This window comes from Microcaecilia unicolor, chromosome 2 (genome assembly GCF_901765095.1).
Source record: "Microcaecilia unicolor chromosome 2, aMicUni1.1, whole genome shotgun sequence".
NCBI classification, from domain to species: Eukaryota; Metazoa; Chordata; class Amphibia; order Gymnophiona; family Siphonopidae; genus Microcaecilia; species Microcaecilia unicolor.
In genome coordinates this window covers 206,883,388-206,899,658 of record NC_044032.1, presented here as the reverse complement: position 1 = coordinate 206,899,658, position 16,271 = coordinate 206,883,388, and the positions used below count along the sequence as shown (strand labels likewise).

The 16,271-nt window shown below is 42.9% G+C and overlaps 1 protein-coding gene across 1 annotated transcript in view; it reads left to right on the top strand.

Moving 5' to 3' along the window:
* LOC115463279 (aminopeptidase O-like) overlaps window positions 1-16,271 on the top strand; it is a 382,003-nt gene that overhangs the window by 288,665 nt on the left and 77,067 nt on the right. Inside the window, exon 8 of the mRNA XM_030193650.1 lies at window positions 15,319-15,421. Coding sequence (XP_030049510.1) covers window positions 15,319-15,421 — 103 coding nt within the window. The remainder of the gene's footprint in view (window positions 1-15,318; window positions 15,422-16,271) is intronic.

The window sequence follows — 16,271 nt, the reverse complement described above, 5'->3', positions numbered from 1 at the left end:
CCCCCATCCTCCCACCCTGTCAGACTGTCATAGTAATGCTTGAATGTTTTCACTTATATACACTGTCAGCTAGCACATTTGCTTATTTCCGATCTGACGAAGAAGGGCAACCTTCGAAAGCTAATCAAGAAATGTATTAGGTTATGTCCAATAAAAAAAGTATCATCTTATTTTCTTTTCCATGTTTTATTTTGTTTGATTTCTATTGATAACCGGAAATATCTTAAAGCATGTCTGTTTAAGCCGTTTCTCATGGATGATCATAATTAATATAAACCCCTAATTGTACAATTATTTCAATTTCTAAGTTCCATTCTAATTGTTATTATACATGGATGACTATAGATTGTTACCTTTTTTATGTCTAGCATTCATTTCCATTTATATATTTATAATACTCAATCCTCATTTACTTTATTACTGCTCAATATGTACTATCCCATATACATTTTTGTACTGTTAATTTGTTAGCCACATTGAACCTGATATATTGGGATAATGTGAGAAAGAAAGAACTTAAAGCCCAGTAAGCACAGAAAGGAGAAGAGAAGAGGAGGGCATGAGAGAAACTAATGAGCAATACTAGGCAGGAAAGCACACCAGTGGTGCCAAGGCTAAGATACATTTGCAGATGATGAAATATAACAAAAAATAGAATGAGAGGATCCAAAACATGCTCACTACAATTGTAACATCCAGTTCAGTAAAGACTCAACACAAGTCCCTGACTGCAAAATAGTAGATCTAGAAAACAACAGCAACAAAAATTAACAGGAGAGGTGCTCAAGGCAATTCTATATTCCAAATACAGCTTCAGACAGAAGTTAGTTGGCATACAGAAACACCAGAAAAGACGGGGAACAGAAGTTCTTGTTTTTATGGGTTATTCAGACTGTAGAAAAGGATCTGTGGTATCCACATTTGTGGTTGGAGAGGCCAAACAAACCAATCTCCAGCCCTACCCCAAGTTCCTTAGTTGCTGATGCTTTGTTGGGCAAAATATTGGTAGGGCCATTACCTCAGTGGCCTACTCCAGTCAGCTGCCTTATGATGATATCTTGAGATCAGAAGATATATTTTGGAGTGATAGGAGAGAGTCTGATTAGCACAGATCAGGAGTAACACCATGGGGTGATAATGTCTGAAGATCTCAAGGCAGTGAAATGGTGTGTCAAGGCAGTGGCTAAAGGCAGAAGGATGCTAGGCTGCAGAAAGGAGGTCATCATGCCCCTATATAGGGTATTAGCCTCACTGGGAGTACTGTGTTCCATTTTGGAGGCTGTATCCTGCTAAGAGCATAAAGGGAGGAAATTATCAACACTGGCTACTGTGTTATTTTACTAAAAACTAGGTTTAACAGTAAAATAATACATCTTAATGGTAGTCAATATTTCTAACTTTCCCCTAAAGAGACTAGAATTGGTACAAAAGAGATCAACCAAAATGGTAAGAGATCTCCACCAGAAGACATATGAGAAGAGATTGGTGGTCCTAAATATGTATAACTTTGAGGAGAAAAGGGACCGGGGGGGGGGGGGGGGGGATATAATACAATCCTTTAAACATTTGAAATGAATTACTGAACAAACAAGCCTTATGATATGAAGTTATAGGGAGGTAAAGTCAAAAGCAACATCAGGAAAGAGTGATAAATGGAAAAGGAGGTTGTAGAAGCAAAAATGGTGCTGGAGTTGAAAAAGGAGTGGGATAATGCACAATGAATCTCCAAAAGGCAAAAGAAGATAAAACAAGCATAGAGCACTTTGGCTATGTAATCACTTTTGCACTTCTAAAAATCATGGAGAAGATAATTGCACTGTGCAGCCGATGCAATCCCAATAATACTAGCATCTAGAAAAGTAACCTGCATTGTCCAGCAGGTACAATTACAACAACACAAGTATGGGGAAAGTAATTTTTGCTCTTCTACCTTCCTTGCTACTTCCACAGTTTCTCTTCTTTTGGATTGTTCTGGAAGAGATAGCATTTTAGAGATCATAATTGTTGAGTTTATCAATATCTCAGGAGGGTGCTTAGTGGCCTTTAAGTTAAATAAGTTGGGTCTCAAAGCTGAAGATTAACCTTGCACTGGTCCTGCTGCTAAATCAGTTTAACGTGTGCACGGAGGTCTTTAGAGGAATAGTAAATGAGTCCTCCTGTAGCAAAGGGATAAAACTTACTGAATCAAGCTCTAAGTTTAGAATGTCATATTTATATTATTTTGCATGGTATTTCATTTACTCTCTGGCTAGGAATATCAGCCTACATGCATGCCTGTCAGAGTTTGTCTGTACCCTTTGATGAATAAATCAGAAAAATAATTATATAGTACTTTGACTCATTTCCCTTTCATCTCTTTTGAAAATCTGCTGCTTTTTTTGTTAACGTTAGTTCTAGCTGTTTAGCATCACCATTAACCTTAACTGACAGTAGATGTAAAAGACCCAGAGCTGCGGCATACTACGTTTTCCATATGTCATAGGGTTGTTACTGCTCTATCACTAGGCTCACATAACTGCAAACTTAGATGTGCGTATTGATGAATAGTACATCAGATTTACAAAACGAGGCAGAGGAGTGCATGTTTTGAAACACTGAATGTAGTGTCCCGATAGGTACACACACAAAAGGAAAAGGCTTATCATGAGCTACCATACAACTGTGACTAACACAGCTTTTGACTGCCAGTTTTTCATTACAAAGAATAGCATAGTTTTAGAGTGCAAACATATGGGATTTTGTGATAGAAGGCTTATCTGAGCAGTGGTTTTCCTTTGTTCTAACAGTTAAGGAATTGAATCGTTGTGGTCTAGCTCATGACCAATATATAGTTTAACAATTAGTGTCACCATGTAGAATCAGAATATGTGTACATGCTTTTTATTTGTGCTCTTTCAGGCAACTTTTCACATGAGGTAAGAATGTATAAAGGGATTGGTTCATCAAAATTCATGGCTTAGGTTTATGGCCAAAAATTATTCAAATCTGGCAAATAAAAATAATCACTCTTTCTCTGAGGACAAGTAGGACATTGTTTCTCACATATGGATGATGTTTTATCACTTTAAGAAGCCTTTGGCAGCATTGCATCATGCATGCATGAGTGCCTTCCCGCCTGATGTGAGCGCACGGGACCAGCAGTCTTCTTTTCTTTCTTTCTTTCTTTTTTTTTTTTAACAGAGCAGAGAGGTTGCATACAGTGAGCTCTTTTCAGCACTAGATTTTTTTTTTTTACTTTTTTCAAAGTGCTTTCTCTTGTGGTATAGGATTTTTCTTTATTATTATCTCTTTTTCAGTATCTTCTTACTCCTTTAATTTATTAGTATTTTCAGCAAGTTTAAGTTTCCTTATTTTTTTCACAGCTCATGAGACTCACTTAGGCCTCAGCACCAGCTGAGGTTTTTTTTTTTCCATGAAGAGTTTTTTTTTATTTTTTCATAATTGAGCTGTTTGATTTTTGTCACGGTTGTGCCCCTGTTTCATGCTCTCATTCATCTCGCCCACCTGGTGGTCAGACCTAGTGGCTGCGATGGACTGTCTGTTTGCTGTTTCCCATGTTCCAGAAGTCATGCCGGTCCAGTCCGGATCTTCCAGCCTTCCAGACTGGCTTGGGATTTTTGGAACTTAGCAGCACATTTACCTGGTGAACTCCCTTGTATGTGGTCTTTATTAAGCACCTGAGTACTTTCAGACTTTGCCTTGGCAACAGAGGTCTTCAGTTGTGTTCTTGTCCTTGTTGGTCTGTTGCGGTTCCTGCCCTGAATGCTTGCTTTGCCTGTCTTTGACCCTGCTTGTGTTCCTGGATTATTCTACTGTCTGCTGCCTGCCCAAGACTGCGTGTTTCCTGGTTTATTCTGCTGCCTGCCCAAGACTCTGCGTGTTTCCCGGTTTGTTCTACTGCTTCCTGCCTGCCCAAGTCCCTGCTTGATCCCTGGTTTACTTTTGATTGCCGCCAGCCTACAGACTCTGTGTGGTTCCTGGTTTCCCTGCTGCTTTGCTGTCTGCTGGTAAGACTCTGCTTGATTCATAAACTATTCTTCTGCTGCTGCTTAGTGCTTCTGTTCCAGTCCAGCTGCTCCAGTCCGGCCTGCGTCTGTCTGTCTGTGGTTTGCCTTGCCTCCTATTTGGGTGATTTGCCTTCCGCTGCCACTCCTCAGCAGGGGCCCAAGGGCTCACAGACCCAGTGTGGCGTGAGAAGCATGACAGATTTCATATTGGCTATTTTCCCTCAAAGTCACAAAGAATTCCCAGTGGTTGTAAACAGTTTTCTAGGTACAGCAGAGTCATTTCTGGGACTGACCCCAATAACTGGTGTCTGTCATGCCTAGGCCTTAACCATGTGTTCTCTGTTTAAAAATGCAGAAATATACTCAGAAAAGCAAAGAGGTCCTGTGCAAGAAGTATTTTGGTGCTTCTAAGATTGATCCATCGACATCAGCATTGGGCGCATCAGTTTACATGGCTGGAGGAGCTGCATCAGACACTGGGAATGCACCTGCATTGAGGAGGTCTCCCCCTGCCTTGAAATCAGGCACCAATAGGGTCCCTTCAGACCAGTCTACATTGGACCTGACACCGAGGCCAAGTCTGGATTTGACATTGTCCTCGTCGACACCGAGGGACCCGATGTCATATATCAAGCAAAGGCACAGAAGCACTGACATTGATCACCTTTGAAGCATAATACCAGGAGCCCCAGGTCATTAGTATCCCCAAATACCCGAGAAGCATAGGTGCAGCGAACGCTTCTTCCTCTCCGTGGAGTCAGTGCTGATGCATCAGTCTACTAATCGCTGGGACTAGCCTTCCAGTTTGGTACTGGCATCTACCCAGGCTGCCACCAAACTGACACCAGCTCTGCGTTTACTGATGCCTTTCTATGAAGAACGATTCCAGGCCATGATATAGGAGGAATTGGAGAGGATCTGGTATGACCCAATGTTGAGGCCTCAAGGGTGTCAATGCTGGCCAGAACTCAACGACTCAAGCCCCAACCAGTCCTGGAGACTCACTGTTCTCCAGGCACCTAGAAGGGGACCAGTGTCGACCTTGGGAAAGGCAGTGCTTCTCTCCAGCCCATCAGGGGAGGAAACCCATCAGGGCCTGTCCCTTGTCGCTCATGCTCTGAGTCTAGACACCAGTCTAGTTGCCCAAAGCAGACACAGAGCTTTTGCAAGAAAAGTACTATGTTGAATCTGACTCCGACCACTGGGTATCTGAGGTAGATCCAGAAGAGGGCTCCCTCAGTCTACCTTTGGACCCCTCCCCACCTCAGGAGAGGAGAAAGTCCCCACAAGAGAACTTTCCTTTGTTGGCTTTTTGAGGGAAATGGCTCGAGCTATTCCATTTCATTTGGAGATCTAGGACAAGTCCAGGGCTGCTATTTTATACATCCTTGATTACAAGAATCCCCCTAAAGAGGCCGTGACAGTGCCCATGCATGACATCCTGCAGTAAGCACAGAAAAAGAACTGGGAGACCCCTCTCTCTGTTCACCCAGTTCTTAAGGTGGTCCAAAAGGCTCCCGGATTCAAGAAGTCTCAGATGCCCCAGCACTCCATGGTGGTCAAATCGACTTTCAAAAGAGCCAAGAATTCCAGAACCCATGCCTCGGCATCCCTGGGATAGGATGCTAGGACCTTGGAGTATTTTGAGAGACAGGTTTACCAAGCCTCTATGTTTTTGTCCTGCATAGAGGCTTACCATCTCTACATGAGCATTTAATTGTGGGGCTTGGTACACAGTCCTGCTTATAATTGAAAGAGAAAAACGCCTATATTACGACCCAAATCGGGAGATGGGTGTCTTTCTCCCATGGGCGCCCAAATCGGTATAATCGAAAGCCGAATTTGGGCGTTTCCAACTGCAATCCGTCACAGAAACGGGTAAAGTTGACGGGGGCGTGTCGGAGGCTTGGTGAAGGCAGAACTGGGGCGTGGTTATTGGCCAAGGAGAGATGGGCGTCTTTAGCTGATAATCGAAAAAAAGGCGTTTTTACCGCGATTTTGGGTCACTTTTTTTGGACCTTTTTTTTTTCACGAACAAGTCCCAAAAAAGTGCCCCAACTGACCAGATGACTACTGGAGGGAATCAGGGATGACCTCCCCGGACTCCCCCAGTGGTCACTAACCCCCTCCCACAAAAAAAACCCCACTTTACAAACTTTTTTTCCAGCCTGTATGCCAGCCTCAAATGCCGTACCCACCTCCATGACAGCAAAATGTGTTCTATCCTGTGACAGCCTTTCCCTGGTTCTGATGTGGCTCTCGGGTGAGTGTGACACCTTTTCTGTTAAGGGCACTGCAGAGTCACATCAGCAATGCATTGTGGTGGGTGTAGGCTATTGGGCTCCGTGATTCCACTAGCTTGTGCCACATGCTCACGATGTTGGTAGTTGGTAGGCTCTACTCCCATGATGCTTTTCCCTCTGCTGGGTCAGAGTGTGCCCTGTTTTGTTTCCGGTAGTCCATGAGGTAGTGGCCATTTTTGTAAGCCAGTTTTAGATCCCCTTCACGTGTTAGCCATGTTAGAGAACTTAGTTCTTACCTTGAATGTTGCTGAAAGAGGGCGTTGTACAGCATTCTGCCAGCTCTGACCTACTGCTAATCTCAGTACCAGGGAGACTCGTTGCCAGTGGGGCACAACCTCTGATCTGCAGTTAACTGTGAGTAAGAGTGCTTATTCCAATAAAGGACGTTTTCGGAGAGATTAGTCTTCAGGTGTCAACTGGTGTGCCAATGTTATATAGCAGCAACAAGTCCTAGAGGCCTGCGTGTATGCAGGTCCCTGGAGCACTTTTAGTGGGTACCGCAGTGCACTTCAGCCAGGTGGACCCAGGCCCATCCCCCCCTACCTGTAACATTTGTGCTAGTAAATGGGAGGCCTCCAAAACCCACTGTACCCACATGTAGGTGCCCCCTTCACCCCTAAGAGCTATGGTAGTGTTGTACATTTGTGGGTAGTGGGTTTTGGGGGAGGGGGTTGGGTGCTCAGCACCCGTGGTAAGGGAGCTATGCATGTGGGAGCGTTGTCTGAAGTCCACCACACTGACCTCTAGGGTGCCCAGTTGGTGTCCTGGCATGTCAGGGGAGCGAGTGTACTACGAATCGTGGCCCCTCCCACGACCAAATGGCTCGGATTAGGACGTTTTTGAGCTGGGCGTTTTTAGTTTCCATTATCGCTAAAAAAAATAAACGCCCAGCTGAAAAATGTCCATTTTTTCAAAAATACGGTCTGTCCCGCCTCTTCACGTACCCGTTTTTGGACATAGACGCCCATGGAGATAGGCGTTCGCGTTTGATTATGCCCCTCAGTGGAGCTCATTTTTAAAAGGGAAAAACGTCCAAAAAGTGTCATAAAGCCCAACAGTATGTTTGAAACCTATTTTGCAGTCTTTTATCTATGCAATTCGTCTGCAGTGCGTCCATATCACAAGGGGGCGTGTTGGGGGCATTTCAAAGGCGGGATTAGGGCATACCTAACACTTGGACATTTTACAGCCATAATGTTGACCCCCTCCCACCTCCCAAAAATGTGAATAAAAATATGACTTACCAGCCTCTATGACAGCCTCAGATGTTAAAGTCAGGTCTGTTAGAGCAGCATGCAGGTCCCTGGAGTAGTGTAGTGGTCAGTGTAGTGCACTATGGAGTGGGGGACTCAGGTCCTTATTTCCCTCTGTCATACTTGTGGTGGAAACTTTGACCCCTCCCAAACTCACCAAAACCCTATTGTACCCACATATAGGTGCCCCGTTCACCCATAAGGGCTACTGTAGTGGTGTACAGTAGGGGGTAGTGGGTTTTGGGTGGACACAGGGGACAAGATAAGGGAGCGAAGGTGAGATGTGTACCTGGGAGCATTTTTATGAAGTGCACAGAAATGCCCTCTAGGGTGCCCCATTACTCTCCTGGGATGTCTGGGGGACCAGTCTTCTCAAAATTCTGGCTCCTCCTACATTCCAATGGCATGAATCTTTACGTTTTGCACTTATTCATTTTTTTTTTTTTTTTCAAAAATGGACCAAAAAAACAAAACTTTCAAAGTACAAAACCTTGTTCAAAACAGTATTTTTGAAAAAAAAGAAGATACTTTTCTTTTTTGAAAATGGCCTTTCCTAATTGGATTTTGAACGTTTTTTGCAAAGCGTCCATCAGACTTAGATGTCATATTGAAAATGACTCTCCACGTGTTGCAGTTTGCAGACACTATCCTAGAAGATACGTTTGCTGAACTACACAAGCTAGTAGCCAAGCAGAAGGAATGCGGAAGCACTGGGCTTGCAACCTATGATGCGTTCATTGTGGCGTCCTATGACTGGGAAGTATCTCAGATTTCGATTGGGGAAACACCGTTAACAGTATCTTGTCCGGCCATTAGGGCTCACGTTTGCTCCCAGAGTGTTGACAAAGTGCTTAGCTGTAGTTGCAGCTTTGCTATGCAGACTGGGAGTTCATGTTTTTCCCACTTGAGGTCAGCCTCAATTGAAGAGATTTGCAAAGCTGCAACATGGCCTTCAGTCCACACATTCCCATCTTATGATTGCTTTGAACAGAATATCCAACGCAACAGTTAGTTCAGTCCGACAGTGCTGCAGAATTTGTTTGGTGTGTAGAATCCAACTCCACCCTCCTAGGCCCTTTTAATTCTGTTCTAGACTGCAGCCTCGCAAGAAGATTGTACACTCTAATGCAACTATGTGCCAGCTGCATCTTCTCGATACCAGAAAAGAGAAGATGCTGAGAACCAACGCTGACCGCTGTCAATTCATCTGTTATATGGACATTTATACATAGACATTAGGCACTTTAGTTTTCTGGACTTTAGTTTTCTACTCTTACTCATGCCTTATCTTTCTACTAGATTCCTTCATGTTACCTTACTGTTTGTATCCTGTGGCCTCCCATCCCATTGTACTGGGACTATTTACAATCTTTTATAACGTCTCTGTCTTACAATTCCCAGGAAATTGCCAGACAGAAGGGGGGATAGTTTGGATAGTTCAGAAAATCCCAAGGCCTCAAAAATAACAGACCTGGTCCACAGAAAATACTGCACCCATAAGACCTGGATGAATCCTTTTTATGTTGACCCATTCAGAGTTGAAGCTGTAACCACTACAGCAGCCAAGCTACAGGATCACACTTCCTGGGTTCACTTAAAAGACATTAGAATCTTCCTGGACTTTTGTTTTGCTTTACATTTATTTTAGCATTAATCTTGTTTATACTAGAAAAGTGTAAGGCTGTTGCATCATACCCTTTGTTAGGAGATTAGTGAAACGCCTGATTGAAACGGCCCTCAGTAAGAAAGATCCCACTGGACAGTATGTGCTATATGAAAGACTGATTCGCAATGCTGAAGCTGGACTCTATGATGAAATAGGCTGTAACGTTAACGATGACTATGAAAATATGAATACTGTTACGTAATACTGTTTTTAGGATAATATGTAATCCATTGCTGCAACACCTTGCCAAAATATATAACTGAAACGGCTTGTAATAAGAAATAAGGCCTATAGGACAAGCTTTTGTCCTGCACGAAAAGGTACATACCAATACATAATTTCTTTTATATATAAGACATATTATTTTTAGGTTTATTATGCTTTATTGGTTTCATGTGTTTATTTTGCTACATATGTGCTATTAAGTTTATAAGGTATACCTTATCTCAGAGCTGCCAAGTTACCCATTCCAGGAGTGAGACTTTTTGGCCGGTCCTGGATTTTTGCCAACTTCATCCTGGTGCATTATGGGACCTGCAGCACTGAATTCAATGGATAGAATCATGGACTACAAATGCTACACTGCTTTGGGATGTAAGTTTAAAATCAGGATTGGCCAAAAAGTCTCCCTCCTGGAATGGGTAACTTGGCTGCTCTATTATCTCCTTCTTCCTAACCTTGCCCTCTTCCTCAGCAACCGTGAGAACATTGAAAGTTGTAATTTATATAAGGCCCAAGGGGGGGGGGGGTCCCCAATTATCCATTAGATACACGTTCTGACCACATTGTTTTGTTTGCCCTTCTCCTGTTTCTACTTATACGGCATTTAAAATATACACTTATTTGTGCTTTCATCTTAGTGCTCTAAAGGTCGTGTGGCTAGGACGGGTAAAGTAAGCGCCTCCTTCCCATCCTGCTAAGGAAACTTGTGTGCTCGCGACCTAAGACAGCCTATGACCGGGACTCTAACATATTGCACTTGAAGACAAACCACGGTTCCAGCTGTAGGACTGGACTGTTACTGTATGTACATTGGGAAATTTCCCAACGCCATTAACATTGCATATTCCTGTTCGTGAAGCCCTTGCTTACGCAGGCCTTCAAGGGGGGATATGTAAATAATAGACCTATCTAGGCCTTTCCAAAAAGAGGTCAAGAGGCCTGAAGCTGTCAGCCAGACCTAAAAATCCATACCCTCTGTGTGACCCAGAGGCTCATGAGCTCTTGTGACAGGCTTGCTGGCAGGCTTGCAGAAAGAGGACATGAAGCAATTTTCCATGGAAGGTGTTTACTGAAGAATGTGGTTATGGGCTTGTTGCAGTTTACATGCCTGGAAACATAGATAAATGGTTGCTGGTGAAATGGAACCTGATGTAGCAAGTAGAACATGCTAATCAGTATGATGTTGCCTTATACCTTTCTAATAACCTTGGTCAGTGGTCAAAACAAATGTTTAGCAACATTGTGGTTGAAACTAATGCTAACGAACTGTTTGAGCAGTATAATGATTGAAGAATATAAAAAGTGATAGCTAGCAAGACCAAATTGGAGAAGTACTCAGAGATAGCACCTCTGTGAAGCTTTGTTGTAACTCTCCCATGAGAAAAGAAATATAGCTTGTTGACTTGCTTGGTAAATAATAAAAAGAATATTTTCTCATCTCTGCATGGCCTTCACTTCCTCTCTCCCTAACTGTATGAGTGTGTGGAACATTCAATTGGGTTAGGGAGGGCAGAAGAATTAACAGCCACACTGGAACAGACCAAAGGTCCATCAAGCCCAGTTTCCTGTTTCCAACAGTGGCCAATCCAGGTCACAGGTACCTGGCAAGATCCCAGAAAAGCTCAATACATTTTATGATGCTTATCCCAGAAATAAGCAGTGGATTTTCCCAAGTCAATTTAATAATGGTCTATGGACTTTAGGAAGCCGTCCAGACCCTTTTTAAACCCCACTAAGCTAACCGCCTTTACCACATTCTCTGACAACGAATTCCAGAATTTAATTACACACTGGTCGCCGCATCTCAAAAAAGATATAGTGGAATTAGAAAAGGTGCAGAGAAGGGCGATAAAAATGATAAAGGGGATGGTACGACTTCCCTATGAGGAAAGGCTAAAGCAGCTAGGGCTCTTCAGCTTGGAGAAAAGGCAGCTGAGGGGAGATATAATAGAGGTCTATAAAACAATGAGTGGAGTTGAACGGGTAGATGTGAAGCATCTGTTCACGCTTTCCAAATATACTAGGACTAGGGGGCATGCGATGAAGCTACAATGTAGAAAATTTAAAACGAATCAGAGAAAATTGTTCTTCACTCAATGTGTAATTAAACTCTGGAATTCGTTGCCAGAGAATGTGGTAAAGGCAGTTAGCTTAGCGGAGTTTTAAAAAGATTTGGATGGCTTCCTAAAGAAAAGTCCATAGACCGTTATTAAATGGACTTGGGGAAAATCCACTATTTCTGGGATAAGCAGTATAAAATGTTTTGTACATTTTTGGGATCTTGCCGGGTATTTGTGACCTGGATTGGCCACTGTTGGAGACTTGATGCTGGGCTTGATGGACCTTTGGTCTTTCCCAGTATGGCAATACTTTTGTACTTATGTACTTAACCTTGCATTACGTAGCTATAGTTCGGGTTCCTCTTTCCCACATGCCTCACTTTGCAGTTGCTCACATTAAACGTCATCTGCCATTTAGACGCCCAGTCTCCCAGTGTCGTAAGGTCCTCTTGTAATTTTTCATAATCCTCTCTTGATTTAACAACTTTGAATAACTTTCAGGCTTATTTTCGAAAGAGAAGGGCGCCCATCTTTCGACATAAATCGGGAGATGGGCGTCCTTCTCACAGGGTCACCCAAATCGGCATAATCGAAAGCTGATTTTGGGCGTCCTCAACTGCTTTCTGTCGCGGGGACGACCAAAGTTCACGGGGACGTGTCAGAAGCATAGCGAAGGCAGGACTGGGGCGTGCTTCACAAATGGGCGTCCTCGGCCGATAATGGAAAAAAGAAGGGTGTCCCTAATGAAAACTTGGCCAACTTTACTTGGTCCATTTTTTCTTGCGACCAAGCCTTAAAAAGGTGCCCGAACTGACCAGATGACCACCGGAGGGAATCGGGGATGACCTCCCCTTACTCCCCCAATGGTCACTAACCCCCTCCCACCCTAAAAAAAAAACTTAAAAAATATTTTTGCCAGCCTCAAATGTCATACCCAGCTCCCTGACAGAAGTATGCAGGTCCCTGGAGCAGTTTTATTGAAGTGCAGTGCACTTCAGGCAGGGGGACCCAGACCCATCCTTCCCCCCTACCTATTACACTTGTGGTGGTAAATGTGAGCCCTCCAAAACCCACCACAAACCTACTGTACCCAAATGTAAGTGTCCCCCTTCACCCCTTAGGGCTATGGTAGTGTTTTGGGGTTTTTTTTGGGGGGGGGGGGGCTCAGCACCCAAGGTAAGGGAGCTATGCACCTGGGAGCAATTTATGAAGTCCACTGCAGTGCCCCCTAGGGTGCCCGGTTGGTGTCCTGGCATGTGAGATAGGGAACCAGTGCACTACGAATGCTGGCTCCTCCCACGACGAAATGGCTTGGATTTGGTCGTTTCTGAGATGGGCGTCCTCAGTTTACATTATTGCCGAAAACTGGGGGCAACCATCTCTAAGGTCGACCTAAATGTTGAGATTTGGGCGTCCCTAACCGTATTATCGAAACAAAAGATGGACGCCCATCTTGTTTCAATAATACGGGTTTCCCCGCCCCTTCGCCGGGACATCCTGCGAGGACGTCCTCAGGAAAACTTGGACGCCCGTTCGATTATGCCCCTCTTTGTCTCATCAGCATAATTTTATTTCCTCACTAGTTACTCCCATCTCTAGGTCATTTATAAATATGTTAAAAAGCAGCAGTCCCAGCACAGACCCCTGAGGAACCCCACTATCTACCCTTCTCCATTGAGAATACAGACCATTTAACCCTACTCTCTCCTTTAACCAGTTTTTAATCTACAATAGGACACTACCTCCTATCCCATGACTCTCCAATTTCCTCTGGAGTCTTTCATGAGGTACTTTGTCAAACGCCTTTTGAAAGTCCATATACACAATATCAACCAGCTCACCTTTATCCACATGTTTGTTCACCCCTTCAAAGAAATGTAATAGATTGGTGAGACAAGATTTTCCTTCACTAAACCCATGTTGGCTTTGTCTCATTAATCTATGCTTTTGAATATGTTCTGTAATTTTGTTCTTTATAATAGTCTCTATCATTTTGCCCGACACAAACGTCAGGCTCACCGGTCTATAATTTCCAGGATCCGCTCTGGAACCTTTTTTATATATCGGCATTACATGGGTACCCTCCAATCTTCCAGTATCACGCTCAATTTTAAACATAATTTACATACTACTAGCAATGGTTCCGCCATTTCATTTTTCAATTCTATCAGTACTTTGGGATGAAAACCATCCTGTCCTGGAGATTTGCTACTCTTCAGTTTGTCAGATTGCCCCATTACATCCACTCTCTTTACCGCCCCTGACCTGCCCACTTTTTTGTTGCCTAGAAAAATATTTATTTTTGAAACTCCCCCAGCTGACTAGATGAATTTTTGTCTTGGCTAGAGAAAATGTATCCAAGGGGGCATTGGGATGTTCTGAGGAGCATAATGGTAGGTTAGCTAAAGTATGTGGATACTGGACACTGTCAGAGTAAATGTAACCAGTTAAAGGGTACCAGCAAAAAAGCCCGTTTTGTGAAAAAAAATGGAACATCTATGACTTTTATAATTGCATCCGAAGACTTTCAAACTCGGGACATTGCCACATACAGTTGTCCATGACTAAATACTGGTTCTGTCAAGAAAATGCCAACGTTTTCCAAAGTCTGCCCTTGTGATTTGTTAATTGTCACTGCAAAAGCCAATTTTACAGGAAACTGCTTTCGCGCAATGTAAATGGGAGGTCTGCGTTAGACGAAAACACGTGGAGTCAGTTCTGCACTTCAGAACCGACAGAGACACTATTTTAAATTTGGTAGATCGTGGTGGATAGTAGTTAAGGTGTGTTGCAGTAGATGACGTATGATGTACAGCAGGTTGAAGTGTGCCTCTGCTTCCCTGGAGCAGTGTGTGGTGGTGTTGGTAGCTCATTTGCATATGGTGCATATGGTTACGAACCCAGCCATCCAGGGACACAGTTTGACAAACTATTATAAGAGATGTTTATTAAAGGATGTTAGGATTTAGAGTTAACATGGATTTTAGCTTGTGTAAGTTGCAAATCTAACACTTTTCCTTTTGAGGGTATGTTGTATGCAAGAAGTGCGCTAATGTAGTCAGTGCGCGGTGACTGCTAGGATTTAACATAGGAGCGCATAGCGACTCCTAAATAGGATGTGCTACATGATCCAGCATTAACTCAACTATTATCCAGTTATTACTCTCCAGTTAGCGCAGTTACCTGGAACATGCTAACAGGATAATATTTCCATGCCCATGCCACGCCTTCTCTCAGGAAAATTCCCTAATGCACACGCTAACAGGTGTATTACCACAGAACTCTTTAATGCCATGATATGGTACCCCTGACATCACACATTAACGGCTTAACGACCTTTAGTAAACATGACCGTAAATCAAATAGTAGGTCTGAAGTTATCCAGATAACTTTAATACTGACCACTGTTGGTTCCACTGTGATTTTCTGAGCAAGGGTTTAAGCATTGAAAACTTCAAATATAGTACACGACTCATTACAGTGCATTCTGTGCTCCTTTCTCTTTTATATCTCAAATATGTCACTTGATGACTATGACCATATTGGTATATCTTAATGGTAGAATGTAATGGAATATCATGAAAATTGTAACCTGGGTGTGTGAAAGAGGCAAGCTTGTATAAGATCAGCCTTGGTTCTCAGTAAAAATCTATGTTGTTGGTGGAACAATGTATATTTTTTATTTGAAGGTGTTTGCAAGTCAATGTACAGCTTTCTGTAGTACCACAAAACATGGCAACAGAGCAAGGAGTGGCACGTGAACTAGTTTTATGATGAATTGAATTGCCTTTATTGACATTTTTGCAGACCCAACAAAGAAAAAACTGGAAAAGTGAGTGATTCTGGGGAATCTGTAGTCAAACATGGACTGAATCCAGAAAAAAACTTCATGCAGGTGCATTACTTGAAGGTATGACATTTTTTGTGCATTCATGCATTTTTATTAAATTCATGTGTATTCTGATGTTTCATTTAGTGAAAGAATATTATCTTCACTGGAAGGATACCATACCATATTGTATAACACTGCTTTACCTTGTAAACAGGGTCACTGCTGGGTGCTGCTTAGTTCCAAAAGAACTCTGCACAGCCCAGGTGGTTCTTCGGGAATGTGAAAGCAAGTTGCTGTAGGTCCTTATAAGGAAAATTTAAAACTGTCTGAGTTTCTGCATAATCAATGAATACTTTTTTACCTGTGGACTTGTGAAAAAGCACTTGCAGAAACTTGTACCCACCTTTTTCTTCTGACTAAAAGAATTCTCCTAGAGATCCACAGTACATCCCAGGTGACCTCCCCTGAGAGGGAGGAATACTTCATAAGATTCTCTCATCTTTGTCATCTGCTCATTCAAGAAATTCATATTTCCTGGAAGGTGACCTCAAATCTATATCTCCAATTTGCTTTTCAGAATCCACAGTTGTACTTCAATCTACTGTCAAAGTTTTAGGTGTCATTCTGGATCATCACTTAGCCTTCAGACCACAAATATCCAATATTGTTCACTCCTGTTTCTATAAACTTCAGATGCTTCATTCCGTGCGACACATTCACTCAGGGAGCTTTATGGGTATTAACTCACACCTTTGTGATTAGTAAACTTGAGTACTGCAATGCTCTCCTAAATGGCGTTAGTGGAGCTGACATTGGACAACTGCAAATTGTGCAAAACTTAGCAGTTAAACATCACTAATTCCTGTAAATTTGATCATATAACCCCTCTTCTACGCCAGGAACATTGTTTTCCAGTTGCTCACAGAAT